At 41.1% G+C, this 16,225-nt stretch overlaps 1 protein-coding gene across 2 annotated transcripts; it reads right to left on the bottom strand.

The window, feature by feature from the left end:
- Positions 1-974: 974 nt before the first annotated feature.
- On the bottom strand, positions 975-15,970 carry LOC308098201 (kelch-like protein 21). 2 transcript variants are annotated; one of them, XM_080446459.1, is made up of 15 exons: positions 15,920-15,970; positions 13,384-13,805; positions 13,160-13,268; positions 12,859-13,053; positions 11,492-11,626; positions 11,201-11,396; positions 10,437-10,576; positions 9,584-9,719; positions 8,297-8,431; positions 6,376-6,519; positions 5,320-5,505; positions 4,988-5,125; positions 4,046-4,232; positions 2,760-3,947; positions 975-1,888 (listed from the first exon to the last, which is right to left on the bottom strand). In XM_080446459.1, exons 3-14 carry the CDS (start codon positions 13,238-13,240, stop codon positions 3,785-3,787), a joined length of 1,836 nt encoding a protein of 611 aa, XP_080302585.1. In that variant the 5' UTR covers positions 13,241-13,268; positions 13,384-13,805; positions 15,920-15,970; the 3' UTR covers positions 975-1,888; positions 2,760-3,784. The 2 variants fall into 2 exon arrangements, with proteins under 2 accessions (XP_080302585.1, XP_080302584.1); XM_080446458.1 differs by lacking the exon at positions 13,384-13,805 and having other exon boundaries at positions 15,920-15,964.
- Positions 15,971-16,225: the final 255 nt, after the last annotated feature.

Raw genomic sequence — 16,225 nt, 5'->3', positions numbered from 1 at the left:
TATTTCTTTGTTTTTGTCGCTTTCCTAAGCCAATCATTTTGATGACCAGCGGACCGGTAAGCAGCAGTATCGGTAGGAGACAAAAGAAGACAATTTTTGTATTTATTATTGGCTTAGGAATGTGACAAAATATATATATATCATTCAACTCAAGTCTCCATGGCGTGACTAATCGATAGAAAAAAAGTCATTTTGTAGGTGAACTCTCTCATTAAATAACATGTCAGCTCCACATCCTAGAGACTCTTCTCCCTCCTGGCTTCCAAGCTGTGGAAGAACACCTATACCTCTTTGCCAAAAATAGCTCACAACGCCTCGTAGTGTGAGGCGTTGTGAGCTTGTAGATCGGCTATTTTTGGCTAAAGTTCCCCTCAGAAAAGGGATGCTAGGATTCAAGTGGTTAAGGTAAAAAAAATACATATCACACAAAGATTTAGCAGACCCCCTTTAGTAACTCTGAGGACCCCCTGTTGAAGACCCCTGATTTATAGCATTGAAGTGGAAATGTGCAAACATTCGGCAGAAATAGCAGATCTACAAGCTCTTGGGAAGTATATGGTTATGTCAAATGATACACTCCACACAAAGGTTTGATAGTGGAACTCAAACCATGAAGCCTAAATATATCCGTTTATTCCAATACATTCACATACTGATTCAACTGATTCGATTTTCTTGTTTAAAAAATATATATATTTATCCATCCAAACACAGCCAGATTTCAGAGTCACTCTTTATCTACTTGAGAACCTGTTTGTCCACCATGACCTCTGTCTTTATGAACTATGACCTGAGTCTTTATGAACTTATTCGTATTAAGCCTACTTTAACTTCATACAAAACTATGAATGCATGTCATGGAATGCTGAATTGGCATATGTTGGCATTTACCTTTGTGTAGAAATAAATGCTAATTAATTGACACAAGGTAAGAAACATAAGATAAACCTTTATTGCAGATGTTATATGGTGGTGAGTAAATAAAAACACAAGTAGCTTTATGAATATGTGGGCGATTTCCACCACTAGAGAGCAGCGTAGGTCTGCTAAAAGACAACATGTTCTGACCCCCATCATCCTACAAACTAGAACCACGGACGGTTTAGTAAATAACATATAAAATGTAGTATTTTCTAAATAAGATGCATTCTACACTCATGTTTATGTCGGGCCCCTCCCCTCCCATCTCAATAGCAGGCACTGTATAATCGCGGTTCAGAGTTAAATTAACACTCTTTACTGTGTACCTGTATATATTTACATTTGCTACCAGTCCTGTAATAAGACACACTGGAACTGATTCAGTGGTGAAAAATGATTCTCTGCCTCCGTCCTCCCGGCCGGGGTTCCTCACCGACAGGTGAGTCAGTACGGTACAACAGCAGTGGCAACAAAGCAATGTGTGGGGAGGGTTCATTGGCATAAAATTGGAAGAAAAAAGGGGTGAAAATAACTGGCAACTCTAAAAAATAAAAAGGCAAATTTATGTTCATCATATAAACAATGAGTTTTTTCTTTTTTTTTACAAAACATTGTGTATTACTCTATATGTTGACCGAATACTGACATCCAAATCAAGTACACATTCCCATCGCTAAAAACATCTAGCAGGTTTCTATAAAAATGTAGGCTACAGTATATTGCCCCAGTGTGTGTGTGTGTGTGTGTGTGTGTGAGACTGGGCCTATAGACGGTGTGACTGGGCCTATAGAAGGAGGTGGGTTGGTGAAAGGATGACACTGTCCCTGGATGCTGGGCTTGTCTGTGTGGAAAGGCTTGTGGATACGGATGAAGTCCAGGCCAGACTGATTGGTCAACGTGGTCACAAGCTCCTGAATCTGCGGGGAGGTTTTGTTGTCGATGGGTTCCTCCTTCACGTTGCCATTCACTGCAGGGACGTCAAGAAAAAGAAAGCCATACACAGATGAGTGTGAAAATGCATGCATTAGGACCCCAGGGTTAAAGTCACACAGAAAATGTCAACAATGCACCATGCTAAATCTCTAGGCCCATGAACGCTGGTATTATAGCGCCCCCTACAAAGATGTATACCAACAACAATATGGCCATGCAGCAAAATTGCAACTTCTTGTCATCAGTTTCATCTATCTAATAAGCAATTTTGATAGACAAAAATCAACTGTCATAGACATACATCAACTCAACTGCAACAGTTAATCAGTTATGAAAAATAATCAATACATTTTTTGATTTCAACATCTTGATTTTCCTTCATGACATGCACCGTCATTTGAGTCAACAAAGTCATACATATACTTAGCTGTGTGCCTGTGCACCGGAAAGCTCATATTGACTATTTTCGGTGTGCAGTATAATTCGGCCTAAAGGAGCACTTCACCTACTTTTAACATATCTTCATATAATTGGTCCTCACTAATGCTCATTATAAGATGGTACAATTTCTGTCTACTCACTGTTAAATTAAAAACTTGTTAAATCAACATAAAAAACAAGATTTAAAAAGCCCCAAAGGCAACAACAAAACAAAACTACAGCTACATGTCCTAAAAGGATGAGACACTCTGCGTCTCATTGGTGGGCTATGTATAGTTCGGAAACCTACCTACCAATGACATCATCAATGGGGAAACTACTGCCTTTCTCTTCCTGGATCATTGCATGAATTTAAAAAAAAAAGTTTTCTAGTTTATTTCCCCCCATCTTGTGAATTACCAAAAATGGCTCCTGATGATGTCACAGGTAGGCTGAACAGGAACAGACTGACAGGTTGAACTTACCTTTCAACAAGACGGTGGTTCTGGGGGTGACGTCTGCATCCATGGAGGGACTGGAAGGGAAGCCCCTCAGCTGATAGGCTGGCCAGGAGCAGCGGTAGCAGCATGGAACGCTGTGTCCATCTCTCTCTCCCCCCCCCATCTCTTTCTTCTGAGTGAGCTGGGTCTGAGCAGAGCTTCTGAACTCAACTCAATGGGAGGCTGACACTACCATCACAACACAGTCTGTCTCTTCTCTGTGACGTCCCAGCAGGAAGCTTCTTAATCATCATCTTCATTGTTTACGTTAAATCAATCTAATCTAATTATTATATCCATCCATATTCTGTCACCTTTAGGGTTGGGACCCTTTGGGATTCTAACTATTCTGGTTCGTTAACGATTCCCTCTTAACACATTGAATGCCAATCGCGTAGATCTACGCGAACCTATTTAAAGTCGCAGCGTGCCAGTCGCGTAGATCTACGCGAACCGCCGATTCGCGTTGAAAATCGTTCTACAGACGAAACTGAAACTCAATTCTCTTCCTGTAGTTTTTTCTCCTCGCATATCACTGTTTAACGTAATCCGCTCTAACTACAACATGGATGCCCCGTTTGACACATGGTTTTCACTGGGAGATACAGTGAGATGCCGCCGATGTAAACAGACCGTGTACGGCTCAATCTTAAGGATTTTAACAAGATCTATGGCGACATGAAAAAAACAAAAAAACAACAATAACACGTTGGCACTGGTGAGTACATTATGAGATTAACCTCTGGCAGTCAATGTGTTAACGGACCGATTCGGCCAAAATTATATAGATTTTTTTTAAACACAAATTCAGTCAGGTTCCAAATGGGCAGGTCTGTAACTCAAGAGTTATGGTGGCCCTTGAAATTAAAACTTTGAGAACCACTGGTATTGTAATTGTATAGCAGACATCAAGTCCACATACCAGCTTCTGACAGAGTGACAAACCCGTTCCAAATGTGATGGAACCGATTCCGGTTCCTCAATGTTGGATCCGTTTCCGGACCCCAATCCTAATCACCTTCAGAATCATCATCTTCATCATCTATGGGTTGACTGTGATCCCTCCTCAGCTTGAGAGAGACACATTTGACACGGAAGTGAGCATTAGATATCTTCCCCACAGTTTCCCACGTGTCCGTCTCTTCACAGTAGCACTCGATGTTACGGGCAGAACTACATGAAGAGACACAAACAAACAGTCGTGAGAGAAAAGTCTGGTGTGGACCAGAAGACACCTTTCCTCAGACATTCATGGAGCAGCAGTGTCATACCTATCATTTTTGTTATCGAAGTCCCGCCCTCCTAGAACGTAGATCTTTCCATCCACCGCAGCCATGCTAGGCGAGGAGCGTTTCACTTGCATGGGGGCACACATGGTCCACTGGTTGGTATTAGGGTGGTAGCACTCCATCCTATTTTCCATTGTCCTCCTAAACTTATCATTAAAATATTGACCACCTATAGGCGAACAAGAATGAACAGGATAGAGACTGTTAGTGTGTTTTAGAATGTGCCCAAACTACAGTGAAGTTTAGGTGAGTCTATTATGATTTGCCTTTTCTCTATGAATGCAGAATAGCGATGTCGAAGTGTGTGTGTGTGTGTGTGTGTGTGTGTGTGTGTGTGTGTGTGTGTGTGTGTGTGTGTGTGTGTGTGTGTGTGTGTGTGTGTATGTGATGGAACTAAGATCAGTGGTGGAAAGTAGCTGAATACATTAAATCAAGTACTGTACTTTTAATAGACTTGAATGTTTCATTTTTCTTGTCTTTTTTAATACTCGTTACTACACCACTACAAGTCAGAAGCAAATACTTTATTTTATTTCTTTTTGCAATTATTTGACAGTTTACTACTTACTTTGCTAATTTAGATTATTTATACTAAACATACATTAACTGATAAATGATGATTATTATTGTAGGTTAAGCTATACAGCAACTCCACCTGTACCAGATCTAACATTAAAGTGATGAATACATTAATGCATTACTTATTACAATTCAATAATACAACTGTGAAACTGTGAAAAGGGCCATTCTGCATATTGAGTATTTTTATGTTTGGTATTGGAACATTAAAATTTTATGCCTATATTTTTGTACTTTCTCTTGAGAAAAAAAAGTATTTCTATATTCTGCTATTGTTAATCTTACTTGAGTAAAGAAAAAAAACAGAATACTCGTTCCACCACTGACTAAGAAGAGGTAAGATACCTGTAACATAGATCTTTCCATTCAGAACACAAGCAGCTGATTCATCACGTGGAATCTGCATAGGAGCCACTTCTGTCCACACAGATGTTTTAGGGTTGTACTTGGCCACCTGGGGCCGCTTTGAATGGGGAGTACCACCTAGAGTCCAGGAGGACACACACATCAAAACATTATTCACCGTCAACAGGAGAAGCATGAATACATAATAATACCAAAGGATTTGTACATTTTCAGTGAAACATTATGCTTGGCATACACTAACACGACATGAAAAACACATCCTCATGAAACCCAGCAGGCTGAACCTGCAGGTGCATAAATCTGTTCCATACCAATAAAATAGAGCTGTCCATCTAGTGCGACCACATCACAGCTGTAAGAATCGTAATGCGCTGCCACGCCGACAGAGTCCATGAGCTGCCAAGAGTCTGTGTTGGGGTTGTAGCGTTCCATCGAGTTGTCACCCCCCCAGTCCCCCACTGGCACTGCAAACACATATCCATCGAGCGTCACCAGGCCTATGTAACATGTGGGGTTGAGCAGAGAAAAAATAAAAATGAAACCGATGAAATGATGACCTTGGCCGTATGCACTATGCAGCATCTCATTTGGTAACCAAGGCAAAAACACTTAGCGGTTATTCCAAAACAAAGACAGGGCAACAGCTCATTTTAAATGCCGGAAATTGGATAAATGTGAAAAAACTGTATCTATGATCTATGTACAATTTGGTATTCTCATCAATAATACATATACATTACATACATACATTCTAGAAATCATGTTTGAAGAGCTAAATCCATCCCGCCTCCAACATTTCCCATACTCAAGGCTAGGATGTCAGGAGTGGAAGTAGCATTACCTTACTGCACACAGTATCACTTGTATCATCAATATACATTTATTTCATATTTAACAACTGAAATGGTTCCAGAGCATTGCAAATACAACTAGTTTTGAATGCTACATTTATAGGTCAATATTGCACAAAGTACAGTCAGTAGAGTATGTACAATTAGCAACTGGATCCACATGTGATGTCATTATTCTGCAGTTGGAACTGATACATTTTGCTACCTGTACAGATGCCTTTTCATAACCTGCTCATTTTAATAAACTTCCACACAATTAGATATTAAATATAAAAGCAACTGATATTGTCTGGAATTATATTCTGAAATGCTTACATTTGGTTTACAAATGTGGCTATTTGGAAACAGACCATCTACTAGCTGATGTGACACATAGTGAGCTTGTAGATTTGCTATTATTTGAAAGACAACAATACTGAAATAATAGAAATAAAAATGTTGCCTATGGTGACCTGCCCAAAATAGGGCCACCAGGGCTAATGTGGTTAATTTGAATGTGATAGTTTGCAATCTTACTTGATTCATCGCGTGGCTCATTCATGGGAGCCATCTTCAACCATGAGTTATGGTGAACATCATAGCGCCACATCTCTCTATTGTAAACATAATCCTGTTTACAACCATCATAGACTTGGCCTCCGGCCAAATACAGAATGGAACCTATGGTGGAAGAAGAGCACAATAAAAACAAGATAAATGAAATAAGATTTGAATATGCATACACAACTTTACATTTCTTCACATATCTTCCATCTTATTGTGATGGTTTACTTACAAAGCCACAGAAATAACCAAAACATGCCCGTCTGTTGTGAAATAAGCTGCCAGGTGGGCTATATAATAAACTTTATTTGTATAGCAATTTTCATGAGATGAAATGCAGCTCAAAGTGCTTTACAGAGCAAGAATAAAGCACAATTGCTTTACATAAAAAGTACAAATAATTTAACAATAAAGAAAAAAAGAAAAAAAAAGCATTAAACATTGAAAAAAAAAAAAAAAAAAAAAAAAATATATATATATATATATATAGCAAAAAAGGCAGTGAATCAGGCAAAAGAATAATAACAGAGATTTAAAAATCAACTAAAAGCAAGAGTGAAGAAATAGGTCTTGAGCTGTGCTTTAACGCTATCCACAGAGGCTTCTTTATATGTCATTGTAGGCACTTCGAGCAGGTCAGCACTAGAAGACTTGAGGGAGCGGTTTGGAACATATCTAGGTCAGTCATAGAGGTAGGAAGGTGCGAGACCATTGAGAGCTTTATAAACAAGTAAAATAATTTAAAAATCAATCCTAAAAACAACCGGGAGCCAGTGTAGTGAAGCTAAAACTGGAGTAACATGTTCCCTCATCTTAGTTTTAGTTAAATCTCTGGCTGGCGCATTTTGAACGAGTTGTAATCTGTCAGTTGTTTTCTTTGGCAGTTCAGAAAAAAGTGCATTGCAGTAATCAAGCCGAGAGAAAACAAAAGCGTGGATCAACGTTTTTGCATCGTCCAACAACAGATAGGCTCTATTTTGCGCAATATTTCTAAGATGAAAGAAGGCAATCTTGGTAACATGATTAATGTGTGCAATCTTGGTAACATGATTAATGTGTGTATTCAAATTCAATTCAGAATCAATAATAACCCCCAGGTTCTTTACTGCAGTGTTACTTTCTACAGTCAGGTTACAGAGTCTACTTATTATTGATTCCCTCTGCTCACTAGAACCAATTATGTAGTACCAACCTCACCACTGGCTGCATAGTAGGCAACATTCATGTAGTAACATTTAGACAACACCCTGCCTGTGATCTATCAGCAATTAAAATGGTCAAAAATCACTGTTGCCAGTATTCCTTGACCAATCATGTTGCTCTATGTGAAGGGAAGTGTCTACTGCCTGTCAATCATATATGTACACTCAATCACTGGCTGTAGTGCTTTGGGATTCTGTGCAACACTACTACTTACTAAGTTTACTGTATGGTGCGGTACTATACAGTAGTTGCTCCGTGGTGTGTTGAACTTGAACCAGACCCCTCACTACTTTTGGAACCCACTGTCTCCATAACAACTACACAATAGCTATGAAAAATATAAACGGTTTAAACTGTGCATGTGTTTCTTAACATTCTCATAAATCTAATAAAGAGCGGCACCAGAAGCGTAGACACCATTGGGCAACTCGGACAGCTGCCCTGCCTAGCTGCTGGAAGGCGGAGGTGAGATAAAAGAAAATCGGCATGTGTGCGTGCTAATTTAAATGATCTTGTATGTTTGTGCAAGATTACATTGATTCCTATGAATGGCAGCTTGTCCAACATGATGGTTGCTAAGCTAGCATTGAACAAACGCTATCGTTGGGTGGGGCTTAGCGATCAGTCTATTCAGAGGTAAAACAGTAGGATCCATTACAGATCCTAAATTGACTCTGGTGGTAATCCTCACCTGATGTAACCACACCATACCCGTTTACTTCCAAGGGCAGTCGCCCAAGAGTCTTCCACTGATTGGTCAGGGGATCAAAGCTCTCAACTTTGTCAAAGCCCTCTGAAGTTTTAGTCTCTCCCAACATCACGATCACTTCAGCAAGCAGAGGAGAAGGAGCAGGTGAGACAGAGTAGATTTAAGAGTTGAAGGAAAAAACAAATGTATTCGGTTGAGCTTTCAGTGTGGCAACCCCAACACAAAATTAGCAGTCATTGAATGAATCCAGGAGAAACTTGGTATGCATTGTATAAAAGTGCAAAAAACGAAATGAAATCTTGAATTGTGAACTTAAAATAATGAAACCATGATGCAACTAGATTTTTCCCCTCTGAGCACAGGTCTCCACCAGATCAGGTAGGGTATTGGGGCCTCCTGGTGGTGCTATAACAGGCTAATGTGAAAAGGGTGCCATTTCTTCCTCAGCCTTTCACGGCAATCAGACATGGTTCATGGTTTGAGGCATTTTGTTAAAAAAAATTGTTCAGTGAAAATTGTCCTGTTGGTGGCACTATAACTGGCCAATGTGAAAAGGGTGGCATTTCTTCCTCGGCTTAGTGGGAATGTGCGTGCAAAATGTCACGGAAATTGCACACTGCGTTCATGATTTGAGGCATTTTGTTCAAAACGGACCAATCCGGCAAACTTTGGAAGCCAATGTTAGCCAATCAGGAAGGAATATGAAATATCGGACAGATCTGGCTAGATCACATGACTATAGAGATACTGTGTACCGATGTGTGTGATGTTTGGACAAAATCTGAAGGAGTAGTATCAGAAATTGTGTTTTACAAAAGTCAGCCTCGTGTTTTTTTCTTGGCCTCTAGGGAAGCGAATCGGCCTGTTATAGCACCACCATGAGGCTGATTTGAAGATTTTCAAGAGGCATTTCTTCCTTGGCCTAGTGGCAATGTGCGTGCAAGGTTTCACAGCAATCGCACACTGTGTTCATGATTTGGGTGCTTTAGGTCGTCACCAGGCTTTTCTCTTCGCAGAAGAGTAAGGCTGGGAACAAGGCTACATCCAGGAAGTGTGCATGCACAGTTTCGCTGTGATTGGGCCAATGGTGCCGGATATTAGCTGCTCACAGACAGATGGACAGACGGACAGGGTGCAAAACATACTCTCCGACAATAACCATTATGAAGCCTGAATAGTGAATACCAAACCAGTCATATTTGTTATTGGCAGATAAGCTTTTTCCAGCATCATCGGGTGCAGCATGCATGCATGTGTTCAGCAGGGTACCTGAGGTCCTACGTGGGCGTGCTGTGTTACAGTAGGGCCGCTCCTTGACCTCAGAGATGAACCTCTGGCTCTGAGACTCAACCACAGTGAGGAGGTAGGAGGGACTGATGAGAGGCAGACGGATGTGCTGCAGTACCTAAAAGAATGCATAGAACACTAGGTATTTACTAGTTCAACTGGAACAACATTATATAATAAGTAAGTGATAATTGTCGCCGGTAGTTGTTGAGAAATAACAACCAACAGGATGATTAATTGATGTTTAATCATCCTGAAGGGGGTTATTTCTAAACAACTACCGGCGTGGCAACATATTACATACTTAAATTAATAAATTGACCCAAAAGTAACAACAAAACGAAGGATTTCCTTGCTTACGGTAATGAAAGTATTCCATAAGTGTTGTGCTGGGCGAACACGGTCGCCTCGGAAAACAAGGAAGTGTTGATCAAATAGAATCAATTTTCAGTTACTGCATTGTCTATTTCTTGCTTCAAATGTTTTCAAAAACATTCTTGAGAGCAACGTTTAGTTGTTGACATTGTGTGTTTATTTACATGACTATCATGTTGTATACAGCATAAAATAAAAGCAGGTGCTCTCAGTCTTTGATTAGACAGCAGTCTGTTATTGAGCTCATCGGTCATTATACAGAAATAACACACCGCTGAATTTAGTGATTGACCGATCAGAATCAAGCATTCAACCAAGCCGTGTACTAACTATGCATATTACCAGCCAGTACCACATATACAGTAGAATGCCAAGCATGTATTGGAAAGTGACGCTAGAAAAAACTTGCATTTAGAAGACCTCTGATCGTCTGGTAAGGTGAGACTAAGAAATGACTGACCTTTTCAAAGCTCTGCTTGCGGGTAGGACACTTGTCTAACCACAGCATGGCAGCCTCAAACACCATGTCCTCCTGGGGCACATTGAGATGGTCACTGGAGAGAAACTCTGTCAGTCTTTCCACAGAGAGAGAGAGGAACTCTTCCTATTGGTAGAAAACAAAATGCAGTGGATTAGTTGATAGATGAAGACCCTGTCCTCATACTTCACACTGAAGTATGAGAACAGGGTCTCATACTGCATACTCCTACATCACACTGGTGATAGATGGTTTGTTTAGTGAAATGGACTGTAGCTTATTAACTCTTTGACTGCCATGGACGTGTACATTTGTCCGTCGGTACTTGGTCCACAGTGTTAAACACGAGTTAGATGAGTTGGGTGTTTTCAGTGGTTTTCCACCAGATGGCGCTGTTACCTACCCTATGAATGATTATTTCACTGCCTGATGACGACAGACCCGGAAATGACATCATTTAAAAGAATAAAAGCTTGTTTACTTCCTGTTTATTTCCTATGGGGACATTTCAAAAGGTAGGTAAAAACATTTGTTTTCGCTAGCACTGGGGTGACACAATTACACTATTACTCTGGCAGTTAAAGAGTTAATATATCCAATCACTGTGACTGATTGAATGTTTCTACCCAGGTCTGGGTCAGTTGTGGTGGTGGGAGGTTGATTAATAGTAATAAAACAAAAGTTATAGCAGAAAAAAGCCAACAACAGGCAAAATCAACTAGTGAAATGTATGATTCCTCAAAGACTGGCCTGCTGGTAGATGACACTGAAGTGTTCCAGAATGTAATCCATGCTGTGTTTCTCCAACATTTCACAGGAGTGGTCATCGGCACAGCAGTAAATCTCTACACAGTTATGCATGTCCAGGTGACGCATCATGTAGTCGCAGCAGGCCTCTCGAACAGCCGTGACATCAAACAAGTCTGACGCTGATAGCAGGGCCTAGACCAAATGAACAAATTAGCTTTATGGAGCACTGATGTTATGTAGGACAAACATGGACACAATGAAGGATGTTTATGATGATAATACATTACCTGCACATTATCAGTAGAGATGGACACCTTAGAAGTGTAGGCATAGTTCACCAGCAAACCAATCATCTGAGGCTCCACTCCACCGATGGTCACCCTTTCCTGTGTGGACTCCATCATACCAGATGTAAACATGGCCTGTGCAGGTTGAAAAGCTGAATGGTTGGTGTTTATGGTTTAGGCCTTTCTTATTTACAAAGTGTCAAAGGTTAATTTAATCAATTGGATATAGCGTGGAAATAGCATGATGATCGGTTCCCCTGAAAGCCAAGGCTGGATTGAAATATATTTCCTTAACAGCAGGTCAATAAAAGTGTCAAGTGTTTCCCCTTTATGCATTTAACAGTGGCGGCACGCTACGCCTTGTTTTTGGCCGCCACAGCTTGACTTTTATAAAATATAAGAAATACATCTCAAAAATATATTTTTAGGCGACGAGTTGTGAGCGACACCTTCGTGCGATGGGGCATGAATTGGGCCATGTTCTCGTGCTCTCCTGGGTCTATGGGTCTCCTGTGAAACGGTTCTCCCTAGGGTGACAGCTTTCTATGGGTCACAAAGGTTTCAGTAACCTACTAGGCTCCAAATAACTTAGTGCTTGTCTGTACATCGTCGCAGCATATTAAATCAAGATGCAACAGATGTATTTGTTTTGTCTAGAGCTCGCAGTTGCGCTAAGTCCATGCTTTTCCAGTTATAGTATTTACAGTACAAGCCCCCTCGCCCCCCTCCTCTCCTTCACATGACTATTATCAACCCAAATGCCCTGACTGCCGAGTTCTTGAGCTAGAGAAAACCTCAGAGGACACAGACTTCAGCATACACATTTGTACTTTATTTGCGCTACTTTTCTATGCGGTTAAATGTGCAGGTTTCTCAGCTGTTCAATAAGCCTATTTAATTTGCCCACTTGTCCCATCGAAGCAGCAGGCATTTTAAATTAAAATATATCCACGCTGACGCTGGTTGTAGCTGCTATGGTAGAGCTTTCCAAACGCAGAGCTGTGTGCGCAGTGAATTCCACGCTGTACTATCTCCGTCCCAATCACCTGTTGCCTACAATGAGGAGCGATGATTTGGAGTGGAAGGTAACTAACGCTAGCTGCAGAAAGACCCCCTTCATTTGGGAGAAAAAGAAAGCAGTCTGTGGTGTTGCGTCACTGAAACAATGACTGATAGACAGACATAAAGGACTTGAGCTGAGCTGCTGTTTTGGTTGTCAATAGCCAGAGTGACAATGTCAATCTCAGACACCCGACTTAATATTTTGAGGAAAACAATGATAATTTAAATTAAGATTTTTTTTTTTTTTAATTGGCGCTCCCATGGTTACAACTTCATCCTAGGGGAAACCCTGAGTGTGTATTTACCTCAAAGTAAGGGCTGAAGGAGGCCAGTACATAACGGTGGCAGGGGACCTCCTGTCCCTCACAGCACAGAATCACATCACAAAAGGTATTGTTGAGACGCAGCCTGTTGAGACCCTCTAAGACCTTGTTGGGATGGTTGGGGTCCACAAACGTCTCAGCATCCAGGGAGGACAGAGGTGCACTGGCGCCGTCCTCCTGAAGTGCAACGACAACAACATCCAGAGGGAGATTTATAGTCAGACAAATAAACTACTATTCATCTGAGAGTAATGTTGCTGATCTGGTAATGATGCTCACTCACATGGTCAGTATCCAGTCTCATCCTCTTGGCAGCCTGTGGTGATTCTCTCTGGCAGGCAGCATCCAGGATGTTGTCAGCCATGTCTGAGGCGAGGTGGAGTGGGTCTGGTCTGCAGAGAGAACATACAACATTACTGTTACATGTGGTTACACAGTGAAATCCTCAGTGTTCATTTCACTCTGAGAGGGTACAAATGGAATGATGGAATGAACATGATGATTCACCTGTCTTTGTCTTTTTATTGCCTGTTGATTTTACAGTGATTTAATTCAACTCAGGCATTGGTGAAATTAGGTTGTAATAATGTGGTAAGATGTGAACGAATGGAGTATTGGATGCAAAGAAACAGCTTCTTCACTTGTTAGCGTATTGTTATAATAATAAAACTTTATTTGTATAGCACATTTTTTTTAAAGATGTTTTTTTGGGGCTTTTTATGCCTTTATTTTAGAGAGGGATAGGGAAAGTAGGCTGACAGGAAATGGGGAGAGAGATGGGAGGGGGGGTGACGCGCAGCAGAGGTCGTCGGGAACGGGAGTCGAACCCGCAACACGCTGTCAGGCTGGAATTGCAACCTAGGGTGCCTGGACCGCCACGCTACGGCCATCCAGGGTCCTGGTGAATCATGATGATAAAACGTTTGATTCTGTGAAAAAACGTTTTTGAAAATGGCAAAACAAAGGGTATTTATTAAATATAGTATATCATATAATTCAATATAAAATAAAAATAAATCACAGAAAAAAATGTTTTAAGGTCATGATTCACCAGGACCCTGGATGGCTTGATTCTAAGCTTAAATTAATTGAAACAAATATTTTTGGAAATGTCAATGGGAAAAATGCATTGACTATTTTGAAGTGGAACCAGAAAATGGCCGCCACTGCTATGCCCTATAAGCCTTAGATGAGATCAAGACTGATGTATTTGATCGAGGCTGACTTTTACTTTCGTAACTACGAGTCTTAGCGACCACTCCCCCAGTTTGCCCTGAAATGTCACCAGTAAAGCCCGTATTTCTCCAAAAATTTACAAATGCAAAATATAAGGGGCTTTCCCGCTTGCCCCAAATGTTATCTAGGTGTCCGGCGTGTTTGTGCAATGTATTAGTGCATATTTTTCAATAGAGAAGTGTTATAATCCCCTCTGTGGCCGATTCTGTCGGAGGTTCTACAGTGACAGGGCGCATCCGGTGAAAGCCGGAATTACACTCAATGTAAATAGGAAGTAAAGGAGGACGTTCGGCCACAGACGGCATTAAAACACGTCTTTATTTAAAAATACAGACTAATACATTATACAAACTCCGGACACCTAATTAACAAGCGGGTAAGCACCTTACATTTTGCATTTGTACATGTTTGGAGAAGTGCAGGCTTTACCGGTGAAATTCCAGGCAAACTGGGGGGGGGGGGGGGGGTCGTTATCTACGATAGTCTTGATCTAAGGCTGTGTCTTTATCCCACCATTACCTCCACTAGCCCTAGAATGTCTGTGATCTTACATACATTTCAAGTATTCCAAATACACAGTCATAGATCGCTCTCGAAGACCCACTGTGTACTGTGATGGACCGTTTGGGTAAATTCGGTCCGTCACTCAAGTCGCGCCCCCTAGTTCCGTACAGAAAGTCGTCCGTGTGCAGCTCGTGAAAAAGTGGAGATATTTGACTAAACACACGTTTTCTGGTAGAACTTTCACATGGATATGAAACTAGAGGACAAAATATGACTCCAAGTCTTAGGAATTAATTATTGGGTGAGTACAGACGGAGTTTAGAGCACTTTTATGGCCGCGCAGATCGTCACTACACAGTGGGTCGACGAGAGCGATCTATGACTGTGTATTTGGAATACTTGAAATGTATGTAAGATCACAGACATTCTAGGGCTATACCTCCACATCACCATCACCGACACCGCCTCCTGGTAAAACAACTCACTGGTTCTTCCTTTACTCACATTTATTTAACATCTCTAACACCATTCTAATATCAGCCTCAATCCAACGTCCAACTGTAAACTAGCCCTGAAACTAGCCCCTACGGAACCTCTCCCTCCGCTAAGTAGCTCCGAGATGAGGTCCCTCGTTGGTTCCTGCCGTTTGCGGTCGACATTGTCGCACATTTTCCACTTTTACATGTTTCTTACCCCTTTCTGCACATCGTATCCAAAAAGCAAAGCAATTGCGCCACTCTCTCAGATGTTTTAAGTTCTAGCGGAACATAACAGCTTCCAACGTGTTGAAGAAAGTATTTAATTTGCCTCGGTTTTCATCCGGTTACATGTTTTTAAGACATTGCGCAAGAGTTGCGCCCGTAGAGATAACATTACTGATTACCCTACTGGTCAAATGTTGAATTGCATCTTCTAATGCAAAATATTATGGAACCGGATGAAATCCGATGCAAATTAAATACTTTCTTCAACACGTTGGAAGCTGTTATGTTCCGCTAGAACTTAAAACATCTGAGAGAGTGGCGCAATTGCTTTGCTTTTTGGATACGATGTGCAGAAAGGGGTAAGAAACATGTAAAAGTGGAAAATGTGCGACAATGTCGACCGCAAACGGCAGGAACCAACGAGGGACCTCATCTCGGAGCTACTTAGCGGAGGGAGAGGTTCCGTAGGGGCTAGGCTAACTGTAAACAAGCTCTCACAACACGCAAATGATATAACAAACATAGCGTAAACATGCATATTTGTACAACAAACGTAAAACTCACGAACACAAAGAAAAACACACCTCAAATAAACATACCTCAATGTTTTAGACGTTTTAAACATGAACAAAAAAGACACTTTCCTCCCGCAACTCCCCTTCAAAGGGACGAAGAGTTACACCTAACTGTGTCCTCCTGACAACAACACACTACAGAAGATCAGTTCCGGACAAAAAAAACTCCTGTGTAAAGTTTGTGTGACCTGCAGGGAGAGCTATAACACCAACATTCCAAGACAGCAGGGCTGAGGAGAGCTTTTGTAAAACAGCTTTATAAATGAATACAAATAAAGAGATGCTGAACCCTCCTCATTGATAAAGCTGCAGGACTGTTGTAAGCAATGA

The sequence above is a fragment of the Gymnoscopelus braueri genome, assembly GCF_963280865.1.
Source record: "Gymnoscopelus braueri genome assembly, chromosome: 13".
NCBI classification, from domain to species: Eukaryota; Metazoa; Chordata; class Actinopteri; order Myctophiformes; family Myctophidae; genus Gymnoscopelus; species Gymnoscopelus braueri.
The sequence above is the reverse complement of the archived record's forward strand: the minus strand, read 5'-3'. Positions and strand labels throughout refer to the sequence as shown.